Source organism: Pygoscelis adeliae, unplaced genomic scaffold (assembly GCF_000699105.1).
Source record: "Pygoscelis adeliae isolate BGI_AS28 unplaced genomic scaffold, ASM69910v1 Scaffold414, whole genome shotgun sequence".
NCBI lineage: Eukaryota > Metazoa > Chordata > Aves > Sphenisciformes > Spheniscidae > Pygoscelis > Pygoscelis adeliae.
In genome coordinates this window covers 505,143-522,128 of record NW_008824673.1, presented here as the reverse complement: position 1 = coordinate 522,128, position 16,986 = coordinate 505,143, and the positions used below count along the sequence as shown (strand labels likewise).

The window sequence follows — 16,986 nt, the reverse complement described above, 5'->3', positions numbered from 1 at the left end:
GATGCCCGCCGGGCTCCCAGGGCCAGCACAAGGCTGCAATTCAGTCCGCGGGGCTCTGCCGAGGTCACGGCGCCGGCCAGCAGACCTCAGTACGAGCCCCGGGGGGGAACCGGAGCCGTCTCACCCCTGGGCTGCCCCTTCCCAAGCTCCAGTAGGAAGCTTTGTTCCAGCCCTTTCTCAATGGCCAACCTCGCCTTCCCCTTTGATGTCATTAGACATGGAGTTGCACAACCAGTTGATGGAAAAGCTGGCGTCCCACAAGAATAGCCCCAAACAGCCAGAGCGTTGCGTAATGACAACATTTGGCTGTTTCCTTTTTTTTTTTTTAATTTTATTTATTTTTTATTAAAGCCCGAGAACGCTGTAGCCTCAGCTGAAGGCACAGGTACCTTCCCAGGCTGAGAGGAAACCTTCCCCGCGATTCCCCACAGCTGGGCCAAGACTCTGCCACTGCAAACATCTCTCCGTGGTTGGGAAGTCGCGGCCGCAGGGAAGAGCTCTGCTGCCACGCCGCTGCCCCTCGAGGGCTCTGCTTTCGGGGCAGACCCACAGGGGAGGAGCCCATGGAGGAGCCCAATTTATTGCTCTGCCTGAGCTGCCCGCAGGGAGAGGGCTCAGAGAACGACAGAGCCGCTTCTTAACGAGTTTCAATCCAGTTGAAGGATCTTTAAAGTTTGTTCAACAGTGACAGAGTCCCTTTGAACTTAGTATCCACAGAGGGTGCCATTAAAAACAAAAGCACGTTTACCAGAACACGGTATCTGAGATGGAAAACACTGCAAATACTGCAGGAAGTTAAAAAAAAAAAAATCCACCCAGAATGACTTAAATCCCACCCATTTTTGGCCAGGAGCATTTTGCAGGGCTGAGCAGGGCTGGTTTCCCTCTCAGCTGGGAAGGTTTCTCATTTAGAAAGGGGAACCCAACGGGTAAGGAAGCGCCTGCCCGCCGGTTCCTGCATGCCCCTGCCCAACTGTTTAGCAATCCCTGCGGGATGCTACTCCGTGAACACCCCTAACAACTGACTGCCTGGGAGTCTAAATACTTAAAAACAAGCTAAGAAGAGCGATAATTGAAAGGGGGTTTAGTACAAGGACCAAAGGACTACTGCGGCACAGCCACCGCTTGCAGAAATACGCAGCCACGGCTCCACGGTTGGACTTGATGATCTTAAAGGTCTTTTCCAACTTTAAAAGGATTCTATGATTCTGCTGACACGACCGCTCCGGCTGTATTTGCAGAATACTGTCACATGAAATAGATTCACGTGGTACCTCGTTTAACTGTAGCTACTGTTTAGGAAAGCAAAGCCGCGGTCACTGTGGTTGTGTGTGTCCTTTGCAGGAAGGGTTTATCTCCCTTGGTGGGTTGCAACAGGCGTGACTGATCACAGGCTCAAAAGAGCACAGGCAAACAGAGAAACAACAGAAAAATCCCACGTCTGGTGCCGGGAATGATGAGAAATTTTCTGTGAAGTCTTTGCTGCTCCCCTCACCCTCCATGACACATCTCATTCCACATTCGAGGGGAACAAGCAGCAAGGAGGTCTTTCATGGGGAGGGATTCTCTCTTTTCCCATACAAAAATCCAGCCGAACATGGCAAGCCCCTCCTGGTTGCTGATCTGAGTTACAAGCTGTCGTGCTGGACAGCAGATGCTGCTAACAGCAGCTTCACCCATTGGAGTGAAAATTACTGTACTGTGTTTTCTTTATACAATGGAATTCAGTTTTACCCCCTTACGCATTATCTCCCTAACAGCCAGGAAAAAATAACTGAACCTGTTACAGCCATGTCACCAAGCTCTGGTAGAGGGGAACTATCGGAGTCAATGAATCAGGGATAAAAGAAATCAGGTTTTTGAAAGGTAAACTTTGAGATGTGAGCTGTGGCTGACCAAATTCAACATTTTTGTCATTCTGTGCTGGTGCCTGGTTCAGTTTCTTCCTATACCTCTATTGCCATGGAGACGCTGGCGAGATCACCACGAGACATATGGTATCAATGCCAGAGCCAGCAGGTTAGTACAAGAGAAAGATCTTTAGCAGCAAGTGAAGAATCATGAAAATTCATCAAGAGCAAGCGAGCGAGTTAAGGATTTAATTAAGATCAGTTAATTGATAAAAAAATATTTCTCAGTGTGACATCTCCCCTTTAAAACCAGTGTGAAAGGTTCACCAGGAGGATATTGTGTAGTGATGGGTCTTCCATCACTGATGGAAGTCATTTAAAGATGTGTCCAAACCAAGCAACTCCCACGCCTTTGGGAGATTTGGACCCATTTCTGAGCTCTCTGTGGCTCGGACTCGAGTGCTAATTTACATTGGATTGAGGCGGCCGAGAGTTAAAATCCCTTTCCTTTGCATCACAGGTCATTCCACCGGTACGTATTAGCACTGGGAGCCCCTACGTTGAACCCAGGCCCTGCAGGAAACCGGCCCTGAGACGTTACATTTTGTCTGTAATGACAGACAAAAAACTGCAGACCAAGTGGAAGGTGACAGACTGAGGTTCTCTCGCGATGAAGCAGGGCCAGCATAAGCAGCGATTTCCCATCGCTACCCTGCCAAAACATCTCAGCCTTCAGCTGGAAGAGGATTCCAAAAATTGAATTCAGGTTTTATGGTTCGCGACCTTATTTATGCAAAAGCCTCTCCGCAGGCACTGGATCTGAGATGCTCCAGTTCATTGCACATAGGTCCCTGAACAGCCAGGCACTGGCCATAACTTTGGGTTCTTCTGCACTGTAGATGTACCCAAACCAGCTGCAACTCTCCACAGGTTACCTTAGCTCCGGGAGAGCGCAGCGCTAACACGTGTAAAGTGGCACCTGAGCTGGCTTGGGTATCTCTACACTGCGCTGCCACGGAATAAGCAACCTGACAGCAAAGGTTTTCAGCGTGATGATTGTCTCACCTATTCCTCCTGCACTGCCTCAAAGCAAAGACGTGTGGTTGGCGAAGCAATAGCCAAGAGCTGCGTGTAGACACTCGTTGACATAGCCACAGTCGTCGTCACACACACTTGAACAGAAGCTGCCACCTGCTATAACACACGCTTTTTTTTGCTAAAGAACTTCTTAAAAGGACAAAGCATGAGCTAGTACCATTGGTGTCCTTAATGCCTCTTCATCCAAAATAACTCTATGCTAACAGGAGAATCCAGCCGGCTTCCAAACAAGCTTAGTTTACAAAAATATTGAGGAGAAAAAGTAGTTCAACAGCCTATTTGCACAAAGCACAAGCACAAAGAAGATCCGTGACAGAGGCCGAAGCAGCTCACTTGTGGGGAAAAAGATGCTTTTGATTTCCAACTGACTATCACATTGAGTGCGGAGGCATTATGAGCAAATTGTTCAAGAACTGCAGTTTTGCTGAAAAGGTGATGCTTTTGACCAAATAAAGCAACATGTTCCTAAGAGGAGTTTTGATTACTTGGGAACTAGAGGAATTTTGGGTGGGCTCAGGGGACGGGACTGCACCACCCACACAGCAGAACAAGATTTCACATGTGGATCGTGGTTCATGCTCAAAGACCACTCCCTGAACGGGAGGACGTTGGTGGGGGCATCTCGCCAAGCCAAACCTGGTGCTGCGGTTTTGCACGAAGGAGGAACGGCCCCCAGTCCCTCCTTAGAGCAAAACAGACCATCTACAGCAGACTGAGATTGAAGCCAGGCTCCAGCCATCCGGGGACATCTGCCCCTTTCTACACCCCCAGATCCAGTTGGTCCCATCTCCACTGCACGTTCTAGAAGAGACACAGCATAACGAAGGGCACGGTGACAGGCAATGCGCAGACCGACCCCAGGGAACGAGCCAAGGGAATCCCACCCTTATTTTCTCTTTGCAAATGGTTTAGGAGCGAACATGAATCGCACCAAGGGCAATCAACAGGGCCATTTAGAGAGCATGATGTTGCTCATCCCATGCTGGATGATAGCCTATCTACAGAAAAACATGGAGTGAGCAAGCCAAGGACTTGGCCTTCTGCTGATTGCAATTCCCTGGGTTTATCAGGAGGAACTCCCCCCCCAAGGCCTGCACCTGCCCCAGTGCTAATTCACAGGGCCACGGGATGGGCATTCTGGTGAAGAGCATCCCGGAGGACTGGCTCAATAGCAGGGAGATGGCTTGGATCTGAGAGTTAAAAGCCAGGCAGTGGCAAGGGACCCTGAGTGCTCTTGTCAGGAACACAATTAAAGTCAGACGAGGCCTCCCCACATCATTTCTCTGACACTAATTCTGCTCTGCCTTGTCTCACCTAAGCCACTGCCCGTGGACAGAGTCCAAAGCGTCCAGCAGCATGTATTTTGGTATGAGTTTGTGTGTGTGTGAGCGTGTGAGCCAACATCAGCCAACGTTCGTTTCCCAACCACCCGCCCTTGACCAGGTAAGGCCAGGGGGGCCAGGCTCAGGACCACCCTGCGGCTCTGCGACAGTCCCAGCCCCAGACACAGGCACGTTTGTACAGCTGGCAACACTCAAACCGGGTTTGTGAGCAGATCTGCCGCCGTCTCGGGGATCCCAGACCCAAACCAAGTAAGTCTACACAGAACTGAAGTACAGCCCTCAGTATCACACACACACAGAGGCGGATCGGACTTGCTGCTGCCAGACAGGCAGGACCCCTTTGAAGCTGCCGGCAGGAATTCCTCCTCCTGGCCCACGTTCGTACCAAGAACTTCTCATCGCAGGGCTGCTCATCTGCCAGGCTAAAGGGTGGCGACGGAGGGGCTGGAGGAGGCAAGGCAGAGCCGGGGGCATGGTGTCAGACACGAAGCAGCTCTGACGGGGTGCTCCAGTGCCTAGGTTTCGTTTACGAGGGATCAGAAGCGTTTTCTCCTTGTGTCGTCTTAAAATAATATTGTGCGTTTCCTCGAGCTGAATGTCTCTGCTTTTCCTGCTTATGATTCTTGCGGAACCACTTCCATCAGTTTCTGGCACAGGACTGTTGCAGAGACTACGGGGAAGAAAGCAAAGTACAGGTTACAGATCACACGCAGGGGCCCAACATATATCTTGGTCTCGGTTCATGATATTCTGCCTCAAAAGGGCTGACCCATTTGCCTCCCCACCGTGGTTCTGAGCAAGGTTAGTCCAAATACGATTTAAGACTTGAAAGCAAATGAGCCGCGGGCTGCTCTCTGCTCATGCCCAGAACTTAAACGTGTAACACTGGGAGCTTTGCTCCGGCAGCGAGGATGCTGTACTGCCCCGAGAGAGGCTCCGGTACTTCTTGACACCAGTTTTTAATTACATGGTGATACGGTAACTACGTTTGGATGCCAGAAGTGCAAGCAGCCAAAACCGAGTCAGGCACAATAGCATAGAAAATATGAGCTGACGCTTTTACTTCCAATTTTGAAAACCCCGGCTGTACGTGCACACAGCTTCTTTAAAGGCTCGAGTACCCAGGACAAAACCAACTCAGCATACTGAAGACAAGGCAGAGCCCACTGCCTTGCACAGAGCAGGTGAAGAGCAAAGGAAGCACTTCAGATGCAAGCTGGCACAGGAAAGGTGCTAAACCGAAGGAACTCTATTTTTCCACCCATTAGTTTTGGTGGCTGGTATGCGAACACACCTGTGCTTTCTGCCGCTTCACTGTGTGTTTGGAGATCACAAGATAGCTTGCCAGGTAAAGCTAACACTAATTCTAACTACTAAACACTAAGTCAAACTCAGATCAGTTGGAGGTGATCAAATTATCTGCAATACATGAATATCCACACGTGTTTAAAGTTCATATGTTTCTAACTGGACATTTGCAGGATGATAATTCTGTGTTCCCAGAATATTTTCTATATTCTCCTTACAAGCGTTTGGTGGTGGAAAACAATTAATATGGTAATTTGCCACCCAGGCACTGCAAAAATGGGTTTTCCAGGAACTGAGCCTAATACTCAGAATAAAAAAGTGAGAGAGAGAGAGAGAGATGGGGAGGGGGGGAGAATAACAAGTGCTGAGCGCTGTTAAAAGCCTTTTTCTTCTTCATAAAAAGCATCCAGCTAAGGCTGGGCATTTCTACTTGTCTGCTTTTCTAGGTCAGCCTGTTGTATGAGAGCTGGGAGGCAGATGGTAGAGTTCAGTTACTTGGACAACGCGGATTGACTTTCTTGATTCAGTTGTTCAGACAGAGGTTACGTGTGCCCAGCACAGCCTCTCCATCCCTTCAGAACACACCGTGGTGTAGTGTCAGCTGTTGGAAAACCTTAGACAAAGATACTTTAAAAATAAACCTCGTAAGAGAAAACATCCAGGGGATTTTCCCCTCCCTCTGCTCTGCTGCCACATTTTGATGCCAAGGAGAGCTTTGACTGGATCAGAAATGTTAGCACTGGCTAAGCAATGGATTGGGACTAATTACGAATTTTCAGCAGTCAAATTGAGGCCAACTGTGCTCAGACTGTTACACCGTTACTTCTTTTCCCTTCCTACACCACTAGAAAGGGATTCTCTGCTGACGAAAGGCTTGACCCTGTGCTTTTACAGGAAGCAGAAGAAAGGCAGCAACGTGCTCAGCGAATTACGCTCCACTGCGTAACAACCACCTGTTTGCTGAGATAAAAAAACCCCATGGTATTTGGCCCAAACTTTGCGATTATCGCAAGTCAGGGTGCGTTTTGGGTGCTTGATAGATAAGGTAATAATCAGGTAAATATTTGTTACCGTTAAAGAGGCATTGATCAGAGCCAAGACACTGGAAGCCTCCACTGCACGAAGGAGAGCCAGTGCTACTAGCTGTAGCACGCTCACCGGGAAGCTGCTGGTTTTGGAGCAAAAGCCAAGGCTGCACCCTTGCTCTTCACTGGTAATACTTACAGATGCCTTGGAGAACCCACTTGGGCTTGTTTTGCCACCAGACCCCGAAGAAGTAAACAGGGATCCCACTGAAGATGATTGCAAAGCCAATCGCACATTCCTTCGGTGTCATCCAGAAGGAAACAGCAATGAGAAACAAGCAGGCCAGGATGAAGAAAATGGGCAGGCAGATGTTCACCTAAACAAGGACCCAAAGAACAGGTTAGAAGTTGTATCGGGGGAAGAGGGTACACTTTCCAGTGAAGTTTATCTAGCTGTACAACCCGGAGAGGGAAGGAGTTCATGTTCCACCATGGACCCCTACGTGGACGGTCCTCCTGTCTGTCCCAGTGCTTTGAACAAGGGGACCATGACCTTGAACTGCCATGGGGAAGGTATCGATTTAGGCAGTGCTCTTCATCAATCCTGGAGAAAACAGACGTAGGCTAACACCTAACACGTACATTTAAAACCAGCAAAACAAAGCACAGCGATGTGGCTTGCCGACAGCCGTGAGCCTTTCCCAGCACCCTTTTTTTGACCCCAATTCCATACTTGTATGATTCCTCATAAAAAGCACCTGTACCAACAGCATCAAATTCAGCAGCAACCACAGCACAAGCCATAGCATCTTCACGGCAGTTTCTCAGGGGACTCAGCTACACTGCTCTGAGCAGGGCACCCGCTGAGAGCAGCCCAGCTTTTAGAAGAAAAACCAAAAACCCAAAGGAAACACCCTGCAAAGAGTTACATCGGGAAGGCACTGGTACAGGTCTGTGAGTTTGTTTCTCTCTGGCTGCCTGTTGCCTGGCAGAGACCTGAGTGTGCTGGGGGATGAGTGAGAAACATGCCTTTAAGGAAGGCAGACACGCTTGCGGCTGACATGATCTTGGCCTCCTCCCAGATGGGACACGGTACTGCCAAGCTGGCCAAGGACAAAGAGAACAAAGTTCTCATCTCTGCAGGCGTGGGTTTGTCTGCTTTATTAAAAAACTATTTTAAGTGAATTCCATGATGGTACAGAGTGTTTCACTGAGAGCCGCAGCCTAGGATTTGTCCTGGGGAATATATTAGTCACTGAGAGCTTCCCACTGGGCTACCACACCAGAACACCCCGCATCTCTGACACACAGAGCCTCCTTCACTCTGATGTCCCCACGGCCACGGCAGCTCTTCGTCCTCCTGCACCGATTCGCATTCGGCAGATTTCCGTGCAGCAAGGACACCTGCGTTAGCTACAACACAACGTTTCCCCTGCACGCTTGAAATCCCAGTCCCTCTTGCGTACAGGGCAAGCAGCCGTACTTGCTGAACCTTCCCTGGCGCTGAGAAGGGACTCAGGGAGGACCCACCACACAATTACCACACTGTTCTCACCCTGATGGGCCTTTCCAGCTCTGGCTTCTTGTAACGCAGCCACATCATGCCGATGATGGCCAGAGCCACGCACAGCCAGTTGAAGAAGCTGAAGAAGTTGATGACTGAGAAAATGTTGTTGGAGAAGGCATAGAGCAGGGTCATGACACACTGCATCCAGAAAAAAAAAGCCATTAGCAAACGGAGAAATAGGCAAAACCACATATGTTACAACACTAAATACAGGTGTTTTAGAAGAACTACCTGCCAGGAAAGAATCAGGTTGATTATTTTTTACTTATTTAAGCTATTTTCAATTGGTGCCTGGAGCAATTTCAAAACAGAAGTGGAATATGAGGATATGATGAGAAGGGTCTATCTTCTCCTGTAGGTGCATGTGGAAATGGCTGTGTCTGGAGATGGTGCCCAAGCAGCCCTGCTCCAACCACTCTGATGGGATCCTACCCCCGACCCGTCTCTCAATACCAGGTCGATGCTCATCACCATAGACCCAGGTGCTTACTGTAAAGATGAGGGATGGCACGGGAGTGAGAAGCCTGGGGTGAATCATAGACAGGATTGAAGGCAAGTGTCCTTCTCGGGATCCCACGAAGAACAGCCTGAGGTGGGGGAGACAGAACCGTTATCACCTCTGCAACCTTCAGCCCCGGGCTGGGGTTTGTCTTCAGCACAAAACAAATGGGGACAGCGCAAGCTCAGCCTAGACAGTGCTGAGGCAGCAAGACTGAAACGCCCAGGCTCCGCGCAGGCTTTCCACCCTAGTGGTGCCTTGCACAATGCCAGCTGTGCCCTTTTGCTAGTCACCGGTTCAGGAGTGGGGCCCTCCAGGATCAGGCCCCAGCACGGGGTGTTCTGCACATACACAGTGGAAAGTCCCTGTCTTAGAAGGAAGGTGGGAGACGGACAAAGAATGCAAGAAAAGATGTATTTATAGCCTCCTTTCCAGAGACAGCAATTAAGTGACTTTCCTAAGACAACCCAGGAGATGTGTGTCAGAGCTGGAACCATCTCAGTCCCCCTCCTTTCTCCCTTTCTGGAGTGATTCTCAGCCCTGAAGTTTCATAAGTTTCTGCTTTTCATTAAAGACACTTTCTCAGGCAACATCACTGAGCCCCAAGCCTGTGTTTGTTTATGTTCTAAGAACTTCAACAGGACTTTGCCTGAGGAACAGAAGATTGAGACCACTGAAAGGGTTTCCTTTAAACTGGATATAGTTTTAAAGTCTTACTTTTTTTTTTTTCTGCATTCCCCACATGGCCTCCAGACCCTTTAGACTTTGTGTCTACCCACAACCACTCTTTGGAGGACAAGTCCAAACGAAGAGGCATTAAGCATGACTTGTAAACAAAAAACACAAAATTGAGCAAGAAACCTACCGGGAAGAAGTGAAGAGAGATCCATTAACGGATCCAAAGCACGACAAGCCAACAAAGACGGGTATGATCCAGGACATGACGCCAAGGTGATAGTTCCCAAAATCCTAAATGGGGGGCAACAAGACAGACATTTCACACCCAGAATGTCCAAAAGAACTCACAGCTGCCGACAAAGACAATATTCATAGAAATCTGAACAAATGACATGGCTTAGTGCTGAAGCTGTTACGGAGTTTTCCATATTGCCACGTGCTGCTCCTCCTTCCTGAAAAAGCCTATTGTGGAACTGCAAAAAAATCAGCAGAACGCCCTTCCCTCGGAGTCAGGACACAGCATTTATCAGAATGGCTATCCAAAAGTTCAAACGGAAACTGCAAGGAGATTCAGACACGCAACTATTGCCAATTGCTGAGGAAGGACCCTGGGACACAGCCCCTTAGAAACGCAGTGACCCGGAGTTGTAGTTTTATATCACAAACTGACCCTGCACTGCTTCACTGCAGTTTTATGCCAACACTATTATATTGATTTCAAGCCTTGCAAAGGCACACAACTAGAGCAGTGCAACACAGGCTGGCATCTCCAATAACTCAGCGCTGTGCACGTGCAGGCTGGAGCGGGGCCGGGTACTGACCCAAATGACGGAGCGCTGTCACCCGAATGGCCCAGACTGGCTTATCCTGGACTGAGAGATTCCCCCTGAAGCACCGAACAATCCTGGTCACACTCAGTTTGCACGGTCATACCACGCTGCTCACTTCTGAAGCAACCAGGATTTCTGACCACAATGGCATCTGAATTAATAGAAGTATTATTTTTCTCTCTTAATTAAAACAAGGAAGATACAGAGAGAACGATCTAGTTCAGTATTGACTGAATGACCTTTTCCCATAAATATCATGCTCTGGTAACTGATGATAAGTCATGAGGCCAGCAGCAACCTTGCGTATTTACACATTAAGAGCAGCGTTAACTTTCTGCCCACTCTTACTATTGTCTGTGATTAATCCCACTTGGTATCACACTGTCCTTCCCTGCTCCCGTCACAGTTGCTCTTTATCTCCTGTCAAACATCAGCTTTTTTGTAAGCAGCCATGATCAGCATGGAACAAACTAGGAGATGCATGCAGAGATTGTAAGTCTCATTTAACCAGCCCTGGAAAACAGATGAGTCACATCAGAAATGCACCAGTCTTACCACAGCCACGGCTTCGGATGTCAGCATCTGGTCCGTCGACAGGGTCGTGAAGTAAGCCAAGTTTGTCAGCACGTAAACCAAAGTGACTACAGGTAGTGAGATGATGATAGCCAGCGGCAGGTTTCTAGGAAGAAAATATAAATTGCAATGGAGCGCTGCAGTTCAAAGAGAGCTGTTGATGCCAGGGATCGGTGGCTCATGCTGCGGCCCTCCTGCGCTCACTTCAAGTTGGCTTGTGCCATTCTGCTCTTCTTTGGCTCTTCAGCACGGCCAGTTTCCCAGCCACAGGCTGCTCCCCTAGGAGAGGAGAAGATGCCCACACGGGAACAGCCTGGAGGCTGACAGATGTAGAGTGAAGGATTATGGCAGAAGGGACTTTTTGCATGGAGAGACTCTGGCTGTCCAGGCAAGCAGTAATCCAGGATCACTGCAAAGGCAACTAATTAAAAATAACCCCCCCGCCTTTCTTGCTAGCCAGTGGCATTAGCACATGCATTCTGTTCTGGGCAAAGGAGAAGCATTTGGGCTGGTGGGTTCCTTGTGGGAGATGAAAGATCAGGGATTTAGTGGGCAGTTTTTAGGCTCCAACTCTGTGCAGCTGGACTGATGAAACTCAAAGAAAATGAGTTCAGACACTGTCTGAGTGGGTCTGTAAAGACGAGGCTGTGTTGGTAGAAATTTGCCTCTCCAAATAGTCTAACTTCATTTGCGAACCGAAACTGAAAAAGGAAACCCTGCTTGATGCCATGTATAATTGGTCTAGTGGAGCTCAAAGCCACAGGAGGAGAGAGTCAAATACCATGACTGCATTCAGAAGACAAGAATTAATTGCAATCTGCAACAACTTTTTTATAACTGTGTTTGTCAAGGAAAGGGCGTATCAAATCTTATGCTTCCCAGCAGGCACTAATAATCACTGCCAGGGTCAGCCAGGAATGGGTTCTTGCACAAGTGACCCTGAAGCTCGTATCGACGGTGCCTCGCAGGCACCTTCCCTGTGAGCAAAAATGATTTATCAGCGATGTCCTGCTTTGGTGCGGCCCACCCCCATCTCACCAGGTCCCCTGCACAACCCTGAAAAGCACGAGCAGCGCAGAAAGCGGCTGTTGCTCAAGAGAACAGGAAGAGCATGTGACAAACATATGTACGCACAAATACTCTTGTGGGAGTTTATACAAGACAGTAATAAAGCCGTGAGTGCTCCTTCCTCGCCTATAATTCAGAGAGGTGCCATGCCAAGGAAGCAGGACTTTCCAACAACACTGATACTATTGGCAGTACAGGAAAGCAGCGTAAGCAGCAGCCCTTCTCATACAGAGATTATTATTCCCCTTCCCCTATTCCAGGGAGGAACAATGCCATTAATTTACCTCATTTTCTATTTCCCTAGAAAAAGACCTTGGCTTCTGGGCTGATTAGCAACCCCTGTCACACACATAAGGAAAGGGCTTCCCAAGAACAAGTTTTCCTCCCAGGGAAGTCACCACAGGGGACGCACCTACCTGTAGGGATTTATCATCTCTTCTGTAACAAAATTCAAGTAATTCCTGTAATTTAAAAAGAACAGTGGTTAATTCTGGTTAGTCCATGGAATAAAAGAAGCCCTTCATCTTACCCATCTGCAAGGGAATTTCAGGAGGGATAGAGAGACTGAAACCTGTGGTAAAACTTATGATGGCTGAAGCCTAGTCCAAGACCTACGGCACAAAACCTGCAAAGCGCGTGCCCTGGATGGTGCTGGCGGATCGAGCACACCATGCTGCCAGCTTCCTTGCAACAGGAGGGGTGATTGCAGGTGAAGAGCTGGACCCACAAGCCACAGGGCCACCCTCCAGGCAATAAGGATGGCTGCAGCTGGCCTGTTTTCACAGCAAATTGAGCAGGCTCCTCCTTGTGCTTGCAAGTGCTCAAAGGGACTGATAAAGAAGCTCTCCAGGAGCTTCAGTTTGGTGCTCTAAATAACCTGTTGGCATGTAACACGTCTCTCCTCTGCTAGTTAAACCCACCCTGCTGCTTTCTCTTAATATCACCTAGGAGCTGCACCAAGCAACCCATCATCTGCTGCCTCTTCTAAATCCCATGATCACCACCACCTCTTTGTGCTTCTATGTCCTGGCTGGAAATGGGGCGTGAAGTATGGCTATTAACGTTACTAGGCAAACCCAAAGCATCTGCCTCATTGCCCTGGTTACAAGAAAGATGGAAAGTCCTGGACCACGCTCTTCTAAACACAATCTGGGGACAAAGAAATGAACTACAGTATTTAGCACTGAAAAGAGATACAGGGCTGCATCTTACCATCCTCCGTAGGCAAAGAGACCGCTGTACAAAGCTAACACAATGTTCCCCACGCCTACTTTTGTGCCTTCGAAGGAGTGCTCAGGAGTCAGGTTTGTCACATCACCTGCAGAAAACAAAAAGAAGAAAGGATCGATGCAGATGGACCGTGAACCCCAAGGGCCTTTGTGGGTGCTGAAACAGAGAAACCTGGAGGCAAAAGCCGCTCTTAGGATACTAAATTATCATGCCGATGCATTTCGGGTTACGCTAGAGAGCTTGTGCACATACTTCTATTGGGCTGATTCCTCCAGTTTTACAGTGCCTAATTCACCCGGAGCAACGCACCAAATAATCAGCCCCAAATATACTCGTCTCAAGCAACTGGCCATTACTGAGTCCTCAAAACTTTCTCACACTGCAACATGCTATCGCCAAGGTAATCTCCCAGATATCTTCTCCCTGCGAAGAAAACATTCTGGGGACCTTCCTGCTGGAAGATGCCATGCAAACAGATATTGTCACATTGTCCTCTCAACTGAAAGCTGCTTTCATTCGATAAAACCCCAGGATTTCCTCCACTTCCACCAGCCACCCAATAAAGCAGAAACCCAGGATTTCCTCTAGTCCCACCAGCCACCTGATAAAGCAGAGGGTTATGGCAAACCCTTTGATTGTGGGAAGTCAGGTTCTTTGGGGCCTGAATATCACAAGTTAGCTTCTTTAGGACTTGAATATCAAAAGTTCCTGTTATGTATCTGCTTTTGAAAGAAAAAGCCATAAATAGACGGCTCGATTGTACCTTTGGTAAGAACTCGCCCAGAGCAGCCAAGGGTTTATTTATTTTGCTTTAAAACGCTCTGCAGTTGTTTTGTTCCCTGTCTTTTGATGTGGAGCCCGCGTGTAGGCCTGGGATGGCGAAGCCACGCTCCCCTCCCCGGACCCAGCGCTCCCCTTAGTGAGGACGGAAGCGGGGAGCGAGGCAGGATTCGGCAGGGCCCTTTTGCATCCAGGGAGCCCTGTCGAAGCACATGTGATTCCTCTTAGGACACAGATCTTTACTAATCACCCGAGCAACTGCATCACATGGCAGTCAGCAGGGCCTGGAGCTTAACCCTTCATCTCTTAGCACAAGGTACCCAGGATGTGCATCTGGGGAAAGGGGAGGGGTGCTAATACATCAGGCATTTTTCCTCTGGACGGCCTCTCTCCCCATCTCAGGCTGGAAACTTTCACTCCCCTATGCCACCAAAAGCCACTTTTGCAGAGGCTGGGTAACAAATATGGATGCACGGACCTTTTAGCGCCTCGCACTCATCTTTCTGGCGGTGGGAAAGGGGGACTTTTCCTGATGGCACTATCAGTCTGCTGGTGCCTTTTTCATTCATGGGGCTTCACAAGGGACTGCTCCAAATCTGTGCCAGTGACACGGAGCTGCCCTGTGCGCTTGGGAGACCTACATCTTGTCTTTCCCCTTCTCTGCTTGACCCTCCAGCTCCATCCCTATCCTTTCCATTCTGGGCATTGCTCCCTTCACCTCCTTTCTCCCTCCTGCTGAGTCCTAGCCAGGGCAGAAAGATATTCCCTAACACGGTGTCCAAAATGCTCTCTGCTCACAAAACTACCCAGAAAACCAGCCCCCCTCTGCCTTCTTCCCTGCGCGGTTGCTATCCCATTTGCAAGGGGTTGCTGTTGGTGTGAGCTGCAAAAGAGCCGGGACCACGGCAGCAGCACATGCACTGGGCAATCAAGTCTGGGAAACATGGGTTTTCCAAGGCTCTACTTGTCCAGATCCCACTGCAGATTGCAGTTCTCCACTGGTGTTGCCTTGTCCCTCTCTCCCAGCACCTCCTTGCCAGGAAGGTCTCTTCTGAATCTACCTCGGGATATGCTGGTTGTGTTTAATGCCCCTTTAGCCAGTGAATCTCCTTAGCAAAATGCACCAATCTTTTTTAAAAAGTGTACATCAGAGTGTAACAGGAAAGCCAGGAAATGCAGAGACTGATATAATGCTGCGAGTTTAACCTTAATTCCTGGCTTATAGGTTCAGTCATATAATCTTAATTTAGCATTAATGCCCCAGCTTGGCTGTGAACAATAAGGCTGAGCAGGAGGCTGATGCACGGCATCACATCCTGCTCGATCCCTCAGGCTCAGCTTTCCTGAATTTATTTTCTGCCCCTCCTGAATAATTACCAGTCTAATTCTTTCCAGGTCTTTTGTTATGGGAATAAGATACACTTTTTGTTAACAGTGACTGTAATTAGCTACTGGCACGGCACACGGATGGACTAGGAGAGCAGGAGAGCTCTCCAGGCGTTTCAAACACCCTTCGGGACGTCTCTTCTCAAAGGTCTGCTCATGCTCTGCCAGTAGCCCAGCTCCCACCCGGGCCAAGGGATCACCACCTTTACCACATCAGGAGGATGCTCTGATCCAGGAGGAGCCAGGGCACAAGCAGCATCACACCGCGGGCTCACACCTCCATTTCTTGTCCACAACTGGACACCAGCTTCCACCGAAAGCCTCTTTCTGTTTGTCACAGGCAAAAAGCTCTCAGGCCAAATGTTCCTTTTTCGGAGGCATCTGCAGGTTTCGCTCTGTGCCTTCCCAAACCTCACACAGAAACTGTGTGCTGGTGCCTCCAAGGAAGGGCTGAGCCGCCACCCTCGCCCAGCTGGCCAGGAGGGGAGGAGAGCATCAGTGGTCCCCAGCCCAAAGCCACATGCCTGGATTCAGGATGTGCCACCCGCTCAGGAACCGTGGGCATCTTCAGCCTCTGGGCAAGGAAGGGTCCAAGCCCAATTTGGTGGCCTGCTGGGCTGTACAGACACTTTGGCTGAGTGTCAGGACTGCCGGCCCTCCAGGACACACGAGCAAAGAGGAGGGGAAGGCAGCGCGGGACTGCTACGGGAGCAACACTGAAACAAAGAAATTAAAACAAAGCCTGGCATTTCATTACACGGTGGGTGGGCAGGGGTGGCGGACAGCGGGATGGATGGGTGAGACATAACTAATTACTCGCACACCTCTTCCTTGCACCCGCTGCGGCACACACCTAACCCATTGCTTTGAAGCACCAAAATGCAGCTACCGGCAAAGGAGTGGCAAGTCAGCGTGGAGGCAGCCAGGAGAGGAGACTAGGTAGGAAGGAAGGGGCTTTTTGTTCCTCCTCAACACTTGAGGAACAGACACCTTGCTGCCCTCTCCCTGCCTCACCGAGCAAGAGTTGTAGCTCTCCAGAAACTTGCAGCAAGTTGCTGAACTTCATGTCTCTATGCTCCCATGGTAAAATGGATTTAGCAACATGTCAGAACATGATTAAATAACCAGAGGAGCTGAGACCCATCTCTTCCCACTCCAAGGGGACAAGCTCGTATTCTCAGGTGTCCACATGATGCTCTTTTGCTACAGCTTTTGCTTCTTTCATGCTTTATTGTTTCCTGGTTGTTTGACAGGAGCCTGGGCTCCTTAACAAACACGCTCCAAAGATCGCATCCCAGCAGAGCAGCCATCCCTTCCCACTGTCACCACAAAGCTCTGTCCCACCCTGCTGGCCAGCGGATCACTGGAAAGATAATAACGTGTGCCCACCAGCGATGCCTTTACAGACATAACTGGCACCACAATATACATCTGGGGACATAAAAGCCAAGCTCCAGCAGTGATGCCAGAAAGGTGTCCCAGATACAGTGGATGACTGTACCCATCTTGCCCTGATCTCGTTAGCAGCCCCACGCACAATTAGACAGAGGTTCAAGCAGTCGTTAGACAGGTCCTTGGAAAAGAAATCATAGAATCATTAAGGTTGGAAAAGACCTCTAAGATGATCGAGTCCAACCGTCGACCCAACACCCCCATGCCCACTGAGGCATGTTCCTAAGCGCCTCATCTACACATCTTTTAAATACTTCCAGGGATGGGGACTCCCCCCCTTCCCTGGGCAGCCTGTGCCA

The 16,986-nt window shown here is 49.3% G+C and overlaps 1 protein-coding gene across 1 annotated transcript in view; it reads right to left on the bottom strand.

The window, feature by feature from the left end:
• Positions 1 to 164: 164 nt before the first annotated feature.
• The window catches only part of SLC7A5 (solute carrier family 7 (amino acid transporter light chain, L system), member 5), a 43,464-nt gene continuing 26,642 nt past the window's right edge, over positions 165 to 16,986 (bottom strand). Inside the window, exons 4-11 of the mRNA XM_009323047.1 lie at positions 13,052 to 13,157; positions 12,256 to 12,300; positions 10,754 to 10,877; positions 9,556 to 9,659; positions 8,682 to 8,778; positions 8,180 to 8,329; positions 6,824 to 7,001; positions 165 to 4,961 (exon numbers count right to left, since the gene is read on the bottom strand). Coding sequence (XP_009321322.1) covers positions 4,906 to 4,961; positions 6,824 to 7,001; positions 8,180 to 8,329; positions 8,682 to 8,778; positions 9,556 to 9,659; positions 10,754 to 10,877; positions 12,256 to 12,300; positions 13,052 to 13,157 — 860 coding nt within the window. The 3' untranslated portion in view covers positions 165 to 4,905. The remainder of the gene's footprint in view (positions 4,962 to 6,823; positions 7,002 to 8,179; positions 8,330 to 8,681; positions 8,779 to 9,555; positions 9,660 to 10,753; positions 10,878 to 12,255; positions 12,301 to 13,051; positions 13,158 to 16,986) is intronic.